General features: G+C 37.5%; 3 protein-coding genes across 3 annotated transcripts; all 3 read right to left on the bottom strand.

The window, feature by feature from the left end:
* Window positions 1-876: 876 nt before the first annotated feature.
* Window positions 877-5,072, bottom strand: LOC114534593. The gene is made up of 2 exons (XM_028556054.1): window positions 4,634-5,072; window positions 877-3,171 (listed from the first exon to the last, which is right to left on the bottom strand). Exon 2 carries the CDS (start codon window positions 3,133-3,135, stop codon window positions 877-879), a length of 2,259 nt encoding a protein of 752 aa, XP_028411855.1. The 5' UTR covers window positions 3,136-3,171; window positions 4,634-5,072.
* Window positions 5,073-7,847: 2,775 nt separating this feature from the next.
* LOC114534607 lies at window positions 7,848-9,560 on the bottom strand. The gene is made up of 2 exons (XM_028556069.1): window positions 9,284-9,560; window positions 7,848-8,335 (listed from the first exon to the last, which is right to left on the bottom strand). The coding sequence occupies exons 1-2, from the start codon at window positions 9,524-9,526 to the stop codon at window positions 8,009-8,011; spliced, it is 570 nt and encodes a 189-aa protein (XP_028411870.1). The 5' UTR covers window positions 9,527-9,560; the 3' UTR covers window positions 7,848-8,008.
* Window positions 9,561-9,813: 253 nt separating this feature from the next.
* On the bottom strand, window positions 9,814-15,129 carry LOC114534591. The gene is made up of 6 exons (XM_028556053.1): window positions 14,970-15,129; window positions 13,952-14,056; window positions 12,050-12,115; window positions 11,597-11,706; window positions 11,066-11,128; window positions 9,814-10,692 (listed from the first exon to the last, which is right to left on the bottom strand). Exons 2-6 carry the CDS (start codon window positions 14,022-14,024, stop codon window positions 9,814-9,816), a joined length of 1,191 nt encoding a protein of 396 aa, XP_028411854.1. The 5' UTR covers window positions 14,025-14,056; window positions 14,970-15,129.
* Between the last annotated feature and the right edge of the window lie 2,521 nt (window positions 15,130-17,650).

Below are 17,650 nucleotides of genomic sequence, written 5' to 3'. Positions count from 1 at the left end.
ATATATAGCTAATGTTTCCATCATTCGATACAAAAATAGTCATAAAGCTAATGTAAACATTGGCCTTTTTTGCCACAATATGCCATGGCAGCAACAAAATAAAGGTTTAAAAATGAAGTTTCAAACGATTAAAACAGTACAAAATCATCAGAGACAAAGTAGAAACCTCAAATGTTATTTTATTCTGTTATGGAGTCGACGGCTAATAGTTTTATACTTATAGTGTGTATTTGTGATGTCAAAATTCAAAAACACTTTTTTAAATTAAAGCAAAGGTGTAATAGCCCTTCACAGTTGGTTTATGCGTTTGCATATAAAAACCTGAAAAACAAACAATACATCGATATAATCTATATAATATATACATATTGACTATTTATACATCGATAGATATTATCAATAATATGGAAACCATTATAGTCATTTTTTAATGATTTAATAATTTATTCGATACATATTTATTATTCTAGAGCTAAAGGAGAAACGAAGGTGATTTAGCAAGGCATTATTTTCCCCGAAGGGAAAGGCTGAGTCAGTCAGTTTTCTATATTTTATAAATTACGTGAGTTAAATTTAATTTCACAGCGTAACATATTAATGTCACATTATCAGCTTGGCAATTGAGGAATATAAGATACCGCAGAGAAGGGATCGATTGGTGTTACAAAAGCTGTTCTAGGTTTAAATTTAAGTTGTATAGATTATTGGAGATGAAATGTTCAAGTAATTGGACATGCATATGACAGATATAACAATGCATTTTTTCAATAAAAAAATGTGTGAATCAGGAAGAAATACTCTTCGATGTCTGAATATAAATTCCCCACCACTGGCACTAGTATGAAAAATCCCTTTTTTTCAAATTGATGATTCAAATCAGTGGTTTTCTGCATCGTGCGATGATAATTTCTGTAGCATTTCGTAATCATGCCCCAGAACTTTGCTTATATTTTTAAATTTCATTGCTTTTTTAGCATATTTAATGGCATCCTTGGAAAATTCCTCTATCGAATGGTAAGTAAGAGCTAAGTTTGCGTACACTTTTGCTTTGCAGTAATTTAACTTATCGATTCCAGCAAGATCCTCTGTCAATTCACGGGCTTTCCCTAGGAAATCCAGAGCTTCTTCTGGCCTCCCGTCTTTTGTCAAGCATATTCCAAGGTTGCTTAGCAAAAAAGCATAACTTTCACCAGCCTGCAGTCCAAGATATTCTCTCATGTTTTTGGCCAAGGTGAATTTTTCTTCAGCTAATTTATAATGCTTGGTGGTTAAAAAGAGATCACCAAAATATTTGAGGCACGTTGATGTAAGTTCATGATTCCCCAGGATAGTTTTTGACATTTGAAATGCTTCTTCGTGATACTTTTGCGCTGCTCGTAGCGCGTTCTCACGATTTATTTTGGGGATTCGGAACATTTTCTTCCAAATGTTACCAAGATTTAGCAATATAAAAATCTTGTCTGCTATTTCTGTTGGCTTTTCCGGTTTGCACCTCAATTTCAGTGAAATTTCGAATTGTTTTCTTGCTTGAATCTGTAAAGGTTTACGTTCCTCACGTTTAAGATTTTCGGCTTTCCTGGAAAGATATCTCCCGTACTGGTAATGATAGTAGACAAGAATAGATACGTCTTTCGTACATTCGTCGCTGTACACGTCGAAATCTTTTATAATTTCTTCCATCTTCAAAATATACATTTCGTCAGATTCCTCAATTGTTTTGCTACGTTCTTGGTCTACTAGCAAACATTCAAACTTGATTTCGAGTGCATGTTGCGTCCTCTCCCTGGCAAGTTGCGCGCAACGTCGTAGAAACTCGTCGACGAAATTTGCTGGAATGATTGTTCTGACGAAGAGCGAAAAGAATCCGGCCGAGGTGGTATAAATTTTACTTTTCGCAAGGCATTCAGGGATGTCGGAGTTTGCCGGATCATCTTGCTTGCAACAAATTTTGAGCACATTCTGGATGTTGTGGGCGTCTTGTTTCAAGGCTTCTCTGTTTGGCTTGTAACCGTCTTTGGAATAACTCTTTATAGTTAAGTCGTGTCCCAACTTCAGGTAATATTCTACCATCAAATATTCTGCACGCATAGCTTGAGCAACCGCATTTTCTGCCGATTCATGATTGCCTGTTTGGTAATCCTTTAAAAACAACTTTATCAGTAGATGAATGGAGTATCGATAATTGGATTGTCTTTTTATCAAGTTTCGCCCAACTAGATTCTGTAGGATATTGCATGTTTTTCGCTTTTCTTTTTCAATTATGACGTGAGCGGCTTCTTCGTTGAAACTTCCTTCAACTGTCGCCAAACGAACAATAACCTCCTTTTGTTCTTCATCTAGCCTGGCAAAAGACGAATTTATGGTTCTATATACGAATAGCTTGCTTTCAGGGCGTTCCAAAGTATTGTATGGAGATTCTTCTAAGTAATGTAAGAATTCATAAGGATCCTCAAAGTCGTCAATCTGAGATGCGGCAATAGACATAGCAAGAGGAATATTGCCACACCGTGAGGCTAATCTTTGCAAAAATTCATCGTCATTTTCAGGCCATTGTTTTCTCAAAAGTTCTATGCATGCATCATCGTCCATCTCCTTGACATGGATTTGTTCAATCGAGATATCAGGAATTTGATATGCCAAACTTGATGTTGTAATTATTTGACAATTTCCAGCCTTTGCTAACGAATGCAGGATGTCGTGGAAATCAGGGCGATTGTTTTCTTCCAGCAGGTTGTCAATACCATCCATGACAAAAATGACTTTAGCCTTGACACTTTCCAACCAAAGGACCAACGGTGACTTTTGGTCATCGTGTTGATGATAAAGTTCGGGTTTTTCGCCAATATCATTACAGAATCTCTGGATCATTTCATCAACATTCTTTGCAGTGGTTAAATCAGAGAAAATAACAAGAATTTCACGGTTTTCTTTAAGCTGTTCCGTCACTTCGATTGCAATCGCACTTTTCTCGAATCCAGGTCCGCCATGAAGGGACACGACTTCATTACTTTTTTCATTTATCAAAGCAATGGCATTTTGGACTTCACTCTTACCAGCAATATACGAAAGTGATCGAACTTGTAAGTTACCCTGGTCTAGGTCATTGGTAAGCAATGACTCGTCTCTTTCGTTCATGGTATTGAGTAAGAAGACCTGCGACAGGTCTGCGACCTGTGATTGTCAAAAAAAGAGAAATACATCGTTAACTTAGTCATGCATAGATTCCTTGAAGTGTTTATGTTTATTTTAGTCTCTTTTGCCAAAGCAAAGGTGAGGTGCATTCACAAAATGCAAATTTAGTAAGGTGTAGACTGTAGAATATTCGTTTCCGTCGAATAACGGAGTGTGCTTTAATATCTTTCTGCTAAACGAAGTTTGCACGAGTATAAATTCCCGCAAATTTATTTAGAGATAGAGCAGTTCAGTCTGTTCAACCCTGGATAATCAATGCGTGTAATACCAAATACAGGCTTAATACCTTTCCGGGCTTTCCCTGGGATGAATGGATTTAATATTCAAACGTGGAAACCAATAGGTTTACACAAATTAATTATCATGATATAGTATAACCAGGTTGTTAACATGTAGTTTAGTCCACGATAGCATGGAGGCTGTAACTTAATATTCCTTGAATGAATCAGGGATTGTTCTTCAGTTTACCAATAAAATCGTTTCAATCCTGCTCATAAACTATTTCATGTCGAATAAATTATCTGTTTGTTGGAGTTATGTTCTAAAACTGAACTGCGTGCATGTGTGCGCGGGAAACTCTTTTCAAAGGTTGACACACCACAGGTGTCTGAGAATTTCCGCTTCGCACTTTATACTTGTGCTTTTATAAATCGAAACTTTAGCACGATTTCTTAATAATGTTTATTGTGCTTACAGACGGCTATTGTTGTGTTGTTAAGAGAATGAGAAAAACAAACATATTACCAGTCTGATAGCCTACATTGGTTAAACATGGGCAAAAGTCACGAATGAATGAGAGCATTAATTTCTGATCTAAATATTTCAAGACATCTTTCACACATCGTATTTCTCAGGCGGGGAACGAATTTGCAAACGGAAAGCCTCAAAATCTATTGCTTTCAACAATCAAGTAACTTTGATAGTTTCAAAATTTAATTACTATCAAGGTACATCTCGTCAGTACGCTAAAGTATATTTTGTCAAATAATGTAGTTCTTATAATATAGAATTATTATAGCACCACTGCATGACGCAGAGACATTTCCGAGTAAAAAATATAGTCTTAATCCTTGTCGCTTATTGGGAAATGAACCACTTTTAAGCCTGAGTTGGGTTGAACAAACTTTGTAAAATCGTCTTACAAAGTCAGGAATTAGGTAAAATTTTGATTTTATGCGTTTAGTACGTACTTACTTAGCTAGAAATATAACGAATATATAGTCAAGCTCGTAACTAAATTATATACCTAGATAAATAGCTATTATATTTATTTCAAAAACCAATTTGAAACAAATATCGAAATAAAAAATCTGCTTTGTAAGCGAAAGTAAATCGTCCAAGAAAGCAAATTTTATAACGGAAGCTAGTTTATTCCTCATAATATAATTAGTTAATTAATAGCATAAAACATTAGTTCAGTTTCATCGCGAATTTTTCTTACCTGATGACAGTGCAAGGTCTTTGCAAGAAGTGTAGCTATATTCGACTTGTTGACTAACTTGATCAACAAGGAGCGTGTGAGTGTGGTCAGAACTTAACAATGGAAACTATATAACAGATTGCTTTCTAAGTATTTGGATATTTTTATCTACATTTCCTAATGAACGTGTTTAGACATGACAGTGTGCATTATAATCCGTAAAGAATTTCCGGAATCCTAAGCATTTAGTATCACTTTGTCATTAATTGTTTCACATTATGCAACTCTGTGTATTTAAACTGCGCCACACTTCCTTGTTTCGCTTCCTTGTTTTGCTTCTTCTAAGACTAACTAAGAGGCAGCATAATTTGTTTCGGTCATTCTTTGCCCAAAAAGTTGTCTTCAATTGCTTCAACTAATACTAACCAGATTTATTTTTATAGTAATATTTACTATCTAATGCAAGAGATAGCTTTCAAAGGGCTACTAATTATGCAACATTAAAGCGTCTCACATACTCATCGTAAAAACGAACAGCAGCGAGTTTGCGAGTTGATTTTGCGATGAGTGAAAAAGAGCCTGAGATCGCGGTTTGCCTTAAACCGCATGTGGATCATATGTGAGGGGGATTGTTCTTTTCCCGCTTTCAAACATTTAGGGGTGTTAGGGGATAGTTTGGGATATCTGAGGATAGAAAAAACTAGGGTTAGATAGGAGTAAAGAGTATAAATGAGTACAAAAAGACTTAAACTTTATATATAGTGTTTTCTCAACCCGCCCCCACCCCACATGGGCCCAGCTTCCGGCGCCCCCGAAATACTTTTGTACTCTTATACCCCATATTCACCCTACCTACATATCCATAGCTATCCTTTAGTCCCCCCAAATTTCCCTAAAGATTAATTTTAATTTGCAAAAGTTAACCGAATACAAACCTCTTTCGAGCAACATACCTACCATGTCTGTTTTCTTTCATCGTGATAAGAAACGTATCACACTGTTCCTGATCCCCCGATCTTACACTTGAAAGTCCGTGGTTTACCACAAGGCTAAATGGTGATTGTTGGAAGCCTGCCTTATTTTATTCAACCTAATCTTACCATATGTATTATTATTAATGAAAATTCAGCTGAATTAATGTTACTTTTATTTAATTTAATTTATCCTTTTCTCCTTTTCTCGAAGATAATAATGAAAAACAGTTTGCTTAGATCTACCTTCCAGATAGGCTTAACCACTAGACCACGAAATCTTGTGCTCAACGAAAATTCTTATTTAATTTGCTTAAATCTTTTCTTCATGGTCATGATGAAAAACATCTTTGTCTGGGCACATAATTTTCTTTAAGGTCATAACAAAAAGGATTTTCACTGAATTCGAACCATCTCCTTAACACTGCATGAGAACACTCTTGTCTTCCACAATACCCCCCAAGAACACGTACTGCGCGACTACGCTTATTTATTTTGCTTAATCATTTCCAGAAAAACATTTACAATCTATTACATTAGAAGCTATAGTTCAGCTCCGGTTTTCTGTTTCCTAATTCTTATATTATAGCTGATTACACAATAAGACAATCATGGGTCAAGAAAGGAAATGCAAGTCTACGTGTTACGAATCTATGTAAATTACATGGCACTTATATAAATTACATGGCAATGGTACATGCGCATCATATCCGGGACTGGGCAGGTATATGATTATTAAATCCGACTTCAATTGTTTCCAAAAAACTTGAATTCGAATCCAATCCGATAAAATCTGAATTGAAATAATGTATACGCGCTACATTTATCATTTATACACCTGGAGTGAGGGGGATTCCGCGAAATATTTCCCGAAGTGATGATATTTTCCGAGGGCTTTCCCCGAGGAAAATATCATTACTGAGGGAAATATTTTGCAGAATCCCCGGAGCGGAGAGTCTACAAATGATATATTATACCGAAAAAGTATAAATAGGGAACTGGGATGCGATACAGAGAAAAATATCCTCGTCACAAGGTACAAATAATGTTTTTTGATTGGGCAATTGGAATTTGAGGTATAATATAAATTAATATTATATCTCAAATGTAAATCATCCAATCAGAAAGCTCGATTTGTACCACGTGATCAGTAAATTAATCATGGAGTTCCATCGAATTTTTTCACATTATGCTATAAAAGTCGAATACCCCGCTATTCGACTTTGAGCGGGGTATTCGAGTTTGCGTGTACCACGCGTGGATGCCTCGCACACGACTCGAGGTTGTCAACAATTTCGAAATGAAGGCAAAAGAAGCCATTTCACCCAGCTTTTGCGCTGCCTACACGTTGTTTCGATATAATATATATCCGGCGAAGCCCTCGGGATATATCTTCCCTTGGGGGTAATATTTCGTCGAATTCCCCGAGCGGAAGGTCTATAAATGATAAATATCATATGCAATTGTAGTAAATTGCCCACATATTATTGCATGACCTTCATGATCTTAAAATGAAATTCGATAAAATTCAACTTATCACTTAGGCCTCCCTGACAGACCCGATTAGCAGAATACGTTTTTTACCTTCAAATCTGAAAAAAAATGGATCGGATTCGAATTGAGTTGGCACCGGATTTGCACACTTCTATTGATAATGGGTTGTTCAGCTAAATATACCGAATGAATGCGGGGTCTTTGCGGTATCAAGCCGAGGTTTTGACTGAGCGATAGTGAGGTTTTGCGCTTCAGGTGATCAACAAGCTACAGCAGGGGTGGATAAACACTAGTGCGATAATTTGCATTACAAAACAAAATGGCTATTTCGAGCAGTTTTCTTGTGCCATGCAAATTAGTGCACTAGCTAGTGCTGGATCCACCCCTGAGCTACAGTACAGAGGTAATAACTCGAGCCCCATATATACATAAGCTTACAATAGCGACATAAATTATATGGTTATATAAATATAACTCCAGTGAACAGCGCTAATGGCACTATATGCTTAACTCGACTCATAGCTCAGTGAGCTATGTTGCAGTTCAAGATTTAAAGACATTTCGAACTCTATAATTATGGGGGTGGTCATTGTAAGGACCTCCTTTTAGTATACTGGTTTTAGAGCCTATTTTAAGCCGCAATGGTCGTTTCACGCTGGCCTACAATTTCCTTCTTGACGGAGCAGACAGACCCACACCCCTCCCACTTTGTACCCCTATGATGCTGGAAAATACTGTAAATCAATTTAATTTGTGATGGGCTCCGGTACGAGAAAAGAAGTAATAATTTGGTCGTCATCTTTGAGAAAATTACGTCTTACTGGAGGAAGTAGCTCGATTATATAGGATGCAAAATTCTGGGAACGTAATAAGTAGCCCTCTCATTATACGAATTGAATTATAAATTGCATCAATCTATCCACGATCGTCTTTATAAATGTCGCCAAATGCCTTTCTTGACTATTTCAACCAAATCCAACCTGTCTATTTTTTTTAAGCCATCAGTTAAATTTGTTCGGGAAAATACTATTTGGCGGTTTATCAGCGACAGAATTTTTTCCGCTTTCGAACGATGATCTCTGTAAAAATGACTAGTGTTTACTTCGTCCATCTCTGATTGGTCTATTTTCATCAAAGCTGCAAGCCTGTACCAGTCCCGCAAAATTGCACCACTTAATCTGAACAATTCACGAGGATTGAGAATCTTATTTTCTAGCCTGGCTTCACTTTGAGGTGCAATTTTAGGAGGAACTTTATTCTGTATAGAAAAAAAAACATTACGAATTACAAATTTGGTAAAACGCTTAGGACGATTGCATTTTTTTTTCTCCAAAAATGTGTTCAAAAACAGCTTGCGTTGAAAGAACTTATGTAAACTAGAATACAACCATTGCAGACATTTTACTCCAACGAACGAATTTAGTATATACTCTCTGTCAGAAGGGACCAATAACGCTTTTCGGTGCATGTTAAATTAATAAGAAGCCCCCCCTCAGGAGTGTTTACTCTAAAATTCTGAAAAATCTCCAATCCTTATAGCTATCATTTTTTACTGCTCTAATGTATAGGAACGGTGACTCAAATCATACAATCTAAAAGAGAGGGACTGGAAACGCTGTGATAAAAGCAATGATGCTCGCGCGACATCCGTGATGTTGTCTGTGGCGTTGCAATTATCTGTTGCATGCCCTGACAACAAACAAAAAAACGCAAATCCTGTCTTATATTTTTGCTTTTAGGTATTTTTCTAATTTTCATTTACAGTGATAGTTTATATCACTGTAAAAATGAATATTATATTTCAAGGTATGTATGATTTAATATCCCCCCCCCAGTAGATAGTAATCAAATCTTAACTCTTATCGGAACCTTTACATCAAAATGGCGAACAAAAAATATCCGCAAGCGAGTACATATTTATTTCGAGCCCTGAAATTTGTTTCCCATACTTCGGACCCTGGACCATAGTTTAACTAAAGTTCAGGCTTTGTAATTTACATCTTTTGAACAAAAATTGACCTGTAGACGCACTTAACCGATTTCTAAGCATATATTGGGTCAAACAGAGCCAAAACCCCCTTTTGAGCGCTTGCGTATTGTTTTTGAGATTTGACATTGACACGGATTCCGCAAGAAAATTAAAACAATAGCGTTTTCAGTGTCCATGCTCAAATAAAAAAGCATTACATCAAATCACATACGGTACCTTGTTTTCACTTCTGAAATGCATCTCTTTTAATAGATCGCCTCGATTAATCTCTTCGAAACATTTTTCTAACATTTGAGGACGAGAATTTTCGTCTTGATTGATAACCATGAGCATTGCCCAGGCTTTTTCTATAGCACCTGGATATTTCTGGTGATTTAACCTGATTTCCTCTCGTTTTGTAAATGGAATATTCATTAGAGCTCCTAGGCCATTCCAATCCTCCCCGAGTATGGTGCTCATCGCGCTTATCTCCTCAACATTGAGTATTCCGCTCCCATTTTTGGCTAAAATGATATTGAACGGTCAATTAGTACTTTTATTATGTGGTATGCCTAAAACTGATCCTACCAAGAAAGTTAAACCGGGATTTAACACAGAGGACATGCATAACTATGAACTTTTATTGGTTAAAACTGAAATCTTCACTATTCTAATTTCTGTCCGCAGACGGAGAATGCTGGATTCAAAGTAGACTATAATTTTATTACCAACGTTATTAAAATGGACTTGACTAGCATGCAGTATTTTTACCCACATGATGGTTGTTGTGCAATCCCCCTTCCCCCCTCTCGAACTTTCAACTTCCACAGTTCACTCCATGAGCTGTCATATTCTTCCAAAATTACTACATTTCCAGCCGCTGGATACTCAATTTCTGTGCCTGTAAATTTGTCAACCACGAAACCATACTTATCCAGCTCGGAAGGGTTAATTCTGAATTCGTAAGAGTCACTTTTGTGATGTGGAAAATTTAAAGACATTTCAAGAGAACGACTCGTATCGATACGCTTCATCATTCCTTTCCCTCCTTTCACATAGTCTTCCTTTAAATGATCCTGTAACTGTTTAATATTTTCTCCATGTGTATTTTCGACAAAATCGCTCACAAAAACAACGGAAATATCAATAAGTCCCGTTAGAGGCTGTCTGCGATAAAGAGCGTACGCACAACAGGCAAAAGATTGATTCAGGTGACTTAAAAGTCTTCCTACAAAACCACATGTAGCTACTATGAAGCTATAAAGAGAGAAACCTTCAATTTTCATGTTCACAAATCCTTCGCTTTCGTTTACATCTATATCGTTAATTACTAGTTCCCAAACCATCCTTTTAGAATAAGGGTCGCGAAAACCATGTAGGACGTGCAGTTTAGAGTTGGGGACGATCTTCTTTAATTTTACCGTCAGATTCGCTGGATTCAAGAATTTTAGACCGTCTGGAAAGAATTTAACAATTGTTGGAGTATCTTCAATTAGGTTCATGTTTATTAGCGATTGAAAGGCAAAATTTTGATCGTCTTTTATCACGGTGACTTCTGTATCATTAGCCAAACATTCTGGTCCGATACTAAGCTTAATATCAGCTATCTCTAGGACACCTCCGTCCATGGTGATAATTTTTTTCACCTTCAAGAGAATAATACAATGAGTTTTAAGCAAAGTTTTTCGACCCTATTTCTATACACTTTATTTTATTCACCCCTCTTAAAAAAAACAACCAAAAATCTCAGAAGATTCTCAGAAGATCATTCAGAAGAAGTAGAATGAATAATAATAAAAATACTTTGCCGCACACGATTGAGGACTTGAGTGTCCTTCATCAGCTCTTTCAATTTCAGTCGTTTTTAATTTGGCTTCACTTTTAGCAACCAAGTACTTACTCCATTTTATATACTAATGCATATTAATTTCTTTACCTAAATTATAGAGCTTACTACGCCCATCTATACTGTTTAATAATGTTTAATAATGTTTAATAAAATAGGTATAATTTGAATACCATATTATCAGAGTGTCCTGCGTCACGTCCAAGTTCAGGCGGGTTTTGAGCCTCATCTAAAAACTGAATAAATTGTAACAGTTTAATTCTAGAAGGTCCTGCGAAGATCATACATTATCACGCTTTCACTTCTGTCAATTTTTTCCAATTAGTATGATGACAAAAGTTGATATCGTAATTACTGGCAACTGATTAGTTGAAAATGAAGAACTTATAGTGATGTTAATGAAATTTGTTTTGTTACAGGCAAAAGAGAACATTGCAGAACTCTACGAGTGTAACATCATCTCGCGTGAAAGATCGAAACTCCCGTATACTACCGGCTACTATTACCGTGCGTATTATCCCCTATAAGCATCCCGCATTATTAAAATTATTTTGTGCAAGAGATTGATTATCTTAAAAATCACATTTGTAATTACACTATAAGACACGATATTGTTGAAACATCATCTTCTAAACAGCGATTTTTACCTCGCGCCTGCATGCAACAATTAAATGTTAATTAACCCCCCAGAAATGTCTGCTTACCTGGCGGCGCCTCTTATAACACAGTAGAAAGGTCAAAATTATTAGCACTATCAAGCCTGCGGCCCCAAAAGAGACAGCAATGATCAAGCCAATATTCGATTTCTTAAGATCTAATAAAATGGAAAAGTTTACGTTTAAAACTATTCACGTGGGTGTAGCCAAATGTAATGCTGCGATATTTAGGGTTGTGCAAAATAGGTGTAATAGAGTTGTGTAGAAAAATACTTTGAACGTGATATTTATGGAACTTATATACCTGGTGTGAAAACAAATTTTCAAGTGGTTCATTGTAAATTTCAGCCTCCAACCGCAGGGAATAATGAGGAGGGAAAACATTATATAATGAACTATATTAGCTATCCCACTGGATAAAGGGACGGTAGTTTTGGTTTTTTTTCTGCTTCCTTATAGATGCATTAATAAAACGGACCATAAGCATACATTCGGCCATACCTTCACTTGGCGGCAATGATGTTGGAGTGCTTACATTCATACTTGAAGTGACGATTGTTTTTGTGACTAAAAACGAAGACAAAAATTGAACAGGATGTGCAACAAGGCACGCAACTTCGATGATTGATTTTAGACAGAGAAATACCTGACCAAACACATAACATTATTATGTAAGTTGCGTTGAAAATCTATTATTCAAATCTGCCGGTTTAGCCAGCGCGGATTATTCGACAAACCAGATCTTTTTGTCCACGGGAGTTCGTGCAGATTTTTTCAGAAACAAAGACAGTCGTAAAGGTGAACAGAAATCACCTGTTTGCCTGCTGCATTACGTTGCAGTTTAAGTGAGTGTTAAACTTTTCTATAGCTAAACCTTCAAAACATCAAAACAGCACAAATAATTATAATAACCATACAAGAACTAAACGTCGAATGTTGTTTTTCGATGATTTATTTCATTCAATGATTTTAGCGACTGTATAAGCTGCAAAGTGATATTTGTTTTATCAAGACTCTGAAGTATACTTTTGAGAACTCTTTTTAAAGTTTAAGCGATGATGTAGAGCCTTAAACGGTCGGTTAGCTCCTTGTCAAACGACATACCAGCTCGTACTTGTCAAAATAACAATGCATTCTTACAGCAAACACTGAATAAGCAAAATATAGACACCTAGATTATAAACTACGAGTCGTTCCTATTTCACCAACTGTTTCTGTGCTGTGATGACCTTAGCTTTAAATCTTTTATTACTGTTTTAATATTTGACTCCATGATTCATTTTATATTCTTAAAAAATAGTTTGAAAAATGACGGTTAAAATGCTGACGCTCTCATGCATGCCCTCTTTTTGTCTTAGCTAATCAGCAAGTTGTAGACGACCGTTCTTTCTTCGTTCAAATTTCGCGCATGCACACAACTACCATAACCATTGAATGTCCATGACATTTGGGCAACTTTGGATTCGCCTATGTTCTGTCAGAATACCCGGGTGTAATTCCTAATCTCTGGGCGGGATTAGTACCCTCGCACGGCACTTCGCGCCGGCTCAGGGATTACTTTCATTAACGGAACTACAAGAACAGTTTACAAGCACCAAGCAAGATTTGTGTGTTGCAAAACGAAAGATTAAGGAACTCAACCTTACATGCAATGAATTGACACAGGAGGTGGTATACATATCTATGATCTAGCAATACATCCAACTTGACGAACATCAATCCCACTTTTATCGCAGCCTCCCGAGAACAATTTCGCTTGAATTAAAACGCATAACCCTTCGTCTTCACAGTACCATACAAATACGCGTAACGCGGGCAAATTCGATATTAATTTTCTCGATAACATTTGCTCGATCTCGCCTAAATGCACAGCCATGTTGACATGTGAAATAATATTTTGATATGAATATTAATCCATATCAAAAGTATCAGACTATACACTTTACGGATTATCATGTTACAATTACAAAACACTTTTTTCGTTCTTTAATAAACCAGAAAATTTTACGTAAATTTGTAGCAAAATTCCTTCACTCCTTTCCACTCTCGCCTATACGCAGTATGATTTTGCCATTTTTTTCAAAATTAAAATTAGCATGCGCGAACTGGTATGCGCAGTGCAATTTGTTGTGTCGATTTATGGCAGGCATCTTTCCCACTTTTTTCCTCGCCTTCCCCGACACAGCTAACTCAAGCCAAATATAAATGCCTAATATAAATACATAAGAGATGCCTGCGGAGGAGGCATATCATCGCTGTGAACGCTTGAAAGTTGCATATTCCTATAAACTGCACCCCTGCAGCAAATTGAAGAAACAGGTATTTTTATGTTTCTTTCGACAACAATTACTGGAATTAATCATTGTATGATAAGCTATATAGCCAACTTTACTTTGCACTTACCCTTTGAAGACTGTGCGTTTGTAAAAATCCTACTACACCACAAAATAAAGACGAGCTGAAACAACTCTGCCATCTCAAAATCTCACTTGTTCACGACAACAACGACTAAATGAAAAGCAGGCCATGTTGGTTTCGTAACGAAGGGGACAAACCAACGGATGTTTTCCATGATATTGTATTGGCAAATTGTTATTTTCCGCAGCCACAAACGCTAAGCCAAAATGCGTAAGTTTAGTCAGCTAATGCGCAATGCGCGGTTTCCCAGCCTAACGTAGCGATGTCCGTTGCGAAAAGGTCTAGATCCATTGCACGTTCCAGTATCGCTCCACATAAATATTGCCGACTCAAGCAAATTTAAGTCAGTGCTTTAATGTAGACCTGCTTGTGAGTAAGCAACTGTCTTTTTTGCCTTTATTAAATAATTGGCGTATCAATATCTACTCACCTTGGAACTCTAGAAATCTACATATTCTACGCTATTTTTCTATCTATCATGCAAAGTTTGGTGCGTGCGCAAACCAAAGTAAGTAAATTTGGTAGATATAATTGTGATAACAACTCTACGCTATGTTCACATTTTGCACCGTTTGTTATCTTATTTCAAATAATCTGCGCACAATTCTTTGCTAATTTGTTATTTCGCATGCCGCATGTTCTAGTTAAGTATCGCTATTCCAAAACGCTAAATTCGTTGATTATTCCGCATGCCAAATTCAGTATCTTTTTGTTATAGCATTGATTGCCATGTATATATCGACATTCTGTGTTATATACTCAGTATATTAAAGTACTCATATCACATATGTTATCCTAATTAGCTTTCTGTGTTATATACTCGTTTAAAGTTAGTTTGTTTAATTGTTATATTCTAGTTCGAACCGTTATCCAGTCGATTCTTAATCGACTTCTAGTCGATTCTTAATCGATCTACAGTCCGTTTCCAGTCGTATTATCTACAGACAATCGTCTCTAGTTCGACTGTTATCCCATCGACGAGTTCGTGTTTGTCTGTCTATACCTGTAGTATCGTTGATTTATATTAAATCCTCAGATCATTGTTATCAGAATCGTCTGTCGAATTCGTTTTGTAATCCACGCACCCGTCTATTTAGTAGTTTCGTTTGGATCATGGTTGCTTTTCAAATTCTGTTCAGACGAAAGCTACATTTTAGATCGAATTTGTTGCGCTGCCACGAATTTTGTTACTTGATCAATTGAATGCGTCACGACTGCTACCCGCAAAAATATCATCGCCCGCCATATTTTCCCGAAAAGGAGGTAGTCACGACTGTGTCAACAGCTTGTGATCCAATCCGGTTAGCTATACCGCAATCATAAATCAATTACCACTTTCTTATCCACGAAGCTTTAAAAAAATCTACCGTCATGGCTGAGAAGGCACTTTCAATAGAACTATTTAAGAAATCGCGAAGTACCGCAAAATCAAAAATCACATGAAAAATAAACACAATCAAAGGGTTTATGCAAAACGAAGATAACTTAGGCTTTAGTTAGCTGTTGTCAAGGATCAATTAGGAGAACTGCACGATGAACTAAAAGCGTTCAAAGATGTACACGAGGCCTAACATAGTCAGTTAGAATCTGATGTCGACTTGCGTGAATCACATGACTACCGTATTTCTGTCGAAAGAATTGCGAGGGATTTCGAACACGAGACAGGCATATGGCTTCCTCAAATATCAAGCGTTAAGCGTCAATCCGACTCTGAACTTGTGAACATTCAACCAGAAGACTCGATAAGTCAAGTGGGATCCCGTGCTTCGTGTCGTACCGCTAACTTGTGGGTCGAAGACAAGCGTGACCGGCGCGAAAGCTGCTGCTAAAAGGGCCGTCCTACAAGTTTAAGTAGAACTTATCGAACGTTTGCTGCAAATCGAAATTGAAGAGCTTGCTCTTCAGCAACGGAGGAAACAGCTTCAGTTACCTGAAGAGATCGCAGCAGCCGAAGCTGAAAGAGAAGCTTACGAGAAGGCCGAATCCGAAACACGTAGTGATAGTTTACCCTCTCAAGTTAGAAACTCACAAGCGAGAAAACTCGAACCTGAAGAAAAAACACCCAGAGCTGAACACATTGAACTTAATACGACCCCAGCTCCACCCAACTCTCGAAGGTGACGACAAACTCCACACTGTTTCGGCAAACAGTACTTTAAATAACTTCCACGAAGAGTCCTTTAAGAAACTGGTCGAAGTGCAAGATCAACAGAGTCATGTCCTTGAGTTAAAGCCCTACAACTCTTCCTCAACCAAGCATGCAAGTTTTCAGTGGTAATCCCATAGATTATTGTGATTATATCCGTTCTTTCGAGCATCTTATCGAGGCTAAAACTACAAGTTCAAGTGCTCGACTGTATGACCTGATCCAGCGCACGTCTGGTGCTGCACAAGAACTAATGAAGAGCTGTTTAACAATGGGAGAAGATGAAGGTTATAGAGAAGCAAGAAGGCTGTTAAAGGAAAGATGTGGAAAAGACTATAGAGTTGCTGCGGCACACGTACAAAGGCTTATAAACGGACCGCAAATTAAGAACGAAGATGGGATCGCTCTACCACAGTTTTCCGTGCAATTGACAAGTTGTACAAACACTCTAGAAAAGATCGGATACTTGGACAGATTGAACAACTCCGATAATCTGAGGAAATTAATCGACAGATCGCCTTGTCCTACGAGAATCGAATGGCGAGACAACGTTGACCGAATCGTTGAAAGAGAAGCCAGAGATGTCAGCCTTAAGGAGGTAAATGACTTTGTCACCGTGAAGGCTAGAGCTACGACCCATCCCATCTTTGGGAAGATTTCTACCGCCGGGAAGCCACCGAAGTTTCAGAATCCAAAGATTAAAAGAAATGGAGGACCTGCAGTGTTTTCGAGTCAAACCACCAAGCACACGCTGAAGTCTCCGCTTTGTCAGTCAAACCATTGGTTATCTCGCTGCGACAAATTCCGAAAGCATTCGCAGGAGGAAAGACGAAAAGTCGTGAAAGAAAAGAAACTGTGTAACAACTGTCTTTCAACTGGTCAATTAGTCCGTTCTTGCACCAAAAAAAGCTTCTCGGCTGTAAAGTACAAGGTTGTAGCAGAACCCATTCTACATTCCTCCACCCAAAACTTGCTGGGGACAAGCGTAAAAGCGAAGACTCGAAGGAAAACAAGAATAAAAAGATTCCGGACGATCAAGATATTAGCGACCTTAAGCATGTAGGACGCGAACACGACGACGACGGCTATCAATACAATGGGGCATTGAAAAGAAATGAATAATTAAAGACCATGATGGGTTTTAGACGTCGTCTTCGTTCTGTTTACAACGGGAAAACGTGATTTTTTACGTCTTGCCTGGAACGGGTGCATTTCAGGACCTAGCGAGCACTACCTCGAATTAGGCTCTATAGAATTGTCCTCAACATAAACACAATGTTCTTAACGCCTTATACTCACTAAATCGTTACAATTAATAATATACAACAACAACTTTGCTGTAGCATTTATTTAAAGGAGAATTTCAGCCGCGTCGTCGTCGTGTTGCCGTTCAACATGCTTAAGGTCCCTATTAAGACAACCAACGGTTGCGTAAAGTCACGGATCCAAAAAGACAACTCTGTGACAGGTCTCGACTCTCGCGGTTATTCCAGTCAAGATGAAAGTAGCCGGGAGTTCTAGGACAGTAGGAAAATATG

This window comes from Dendronephthya gigantea, unplaced genomic scaffold, assembly GCF_004324835.1.
Source record: "Dendronephthya gigantea isolate DGI-Jeju-01 unplaced genomic scaffold, DenGig_1.0 000103F, whole genome shotgun sequence".
Classification (NCBI taxonomy): domain Eukaryota; kingdom Metazoa; phylum Cnidaria; class Anthozoa; order Malacalcyonacea; family Nephtheidae; genus Dendronephthya; species Dendronephthya gigantea.
The sequence above is the reverse complement of the archived record's forward strand: the minus strand, read 5'-3'. Positions and strand labels throughout refer to the sequence as shown.

Excerpts from the sequence above, each read along its gene's own strand:
- LOC114534593 (XM_028556054.1), bottom strand. The coding sequence starts at position 3,135 with ATGAACGAAAGAGACGAGTCATTGCTTACCAATGACCTAGACCAGGGT.
- LOC114534607 (XM_028556069.1), bottom strand. The coding sequence starts at position 9,526 with ATGAGCACCATACTCGGGGAGGATTGGAATGGCCTAGGAGCTCTAATG. Across the intron at positions 8,336-9,283 it reads ATTTCAGAAGTGAAAACAAG|AATAAAGTTCCTCCTAAAAT; the intron begins GTACCGTATGTG and ends TTTTCTATACAG.
- LOC114534591 (XM_028556053.1), bottom strand. The coding sequence starts at position 14,024 with ATGGCAGAGTTGTTTCAGCTCGTCTTTATTTTGTGGTGTAGTAGGATT. Across the intron at positions 12,116-13,951 it reads AAACGCACAGTCTTCAAAGG|TCACAAAAACAATCGTCACT; the intron begins GTAAGTGCAAAG and ends CTTCGTTTTTAG. Across the intron at positions 11,707-12,049 it reads ATCATTGCCGCCAAGTGAAG|ATCTTAAGAAATCGAATATT; the intron begins GTATGGCCGAAT and ends CCATTTTATTAG.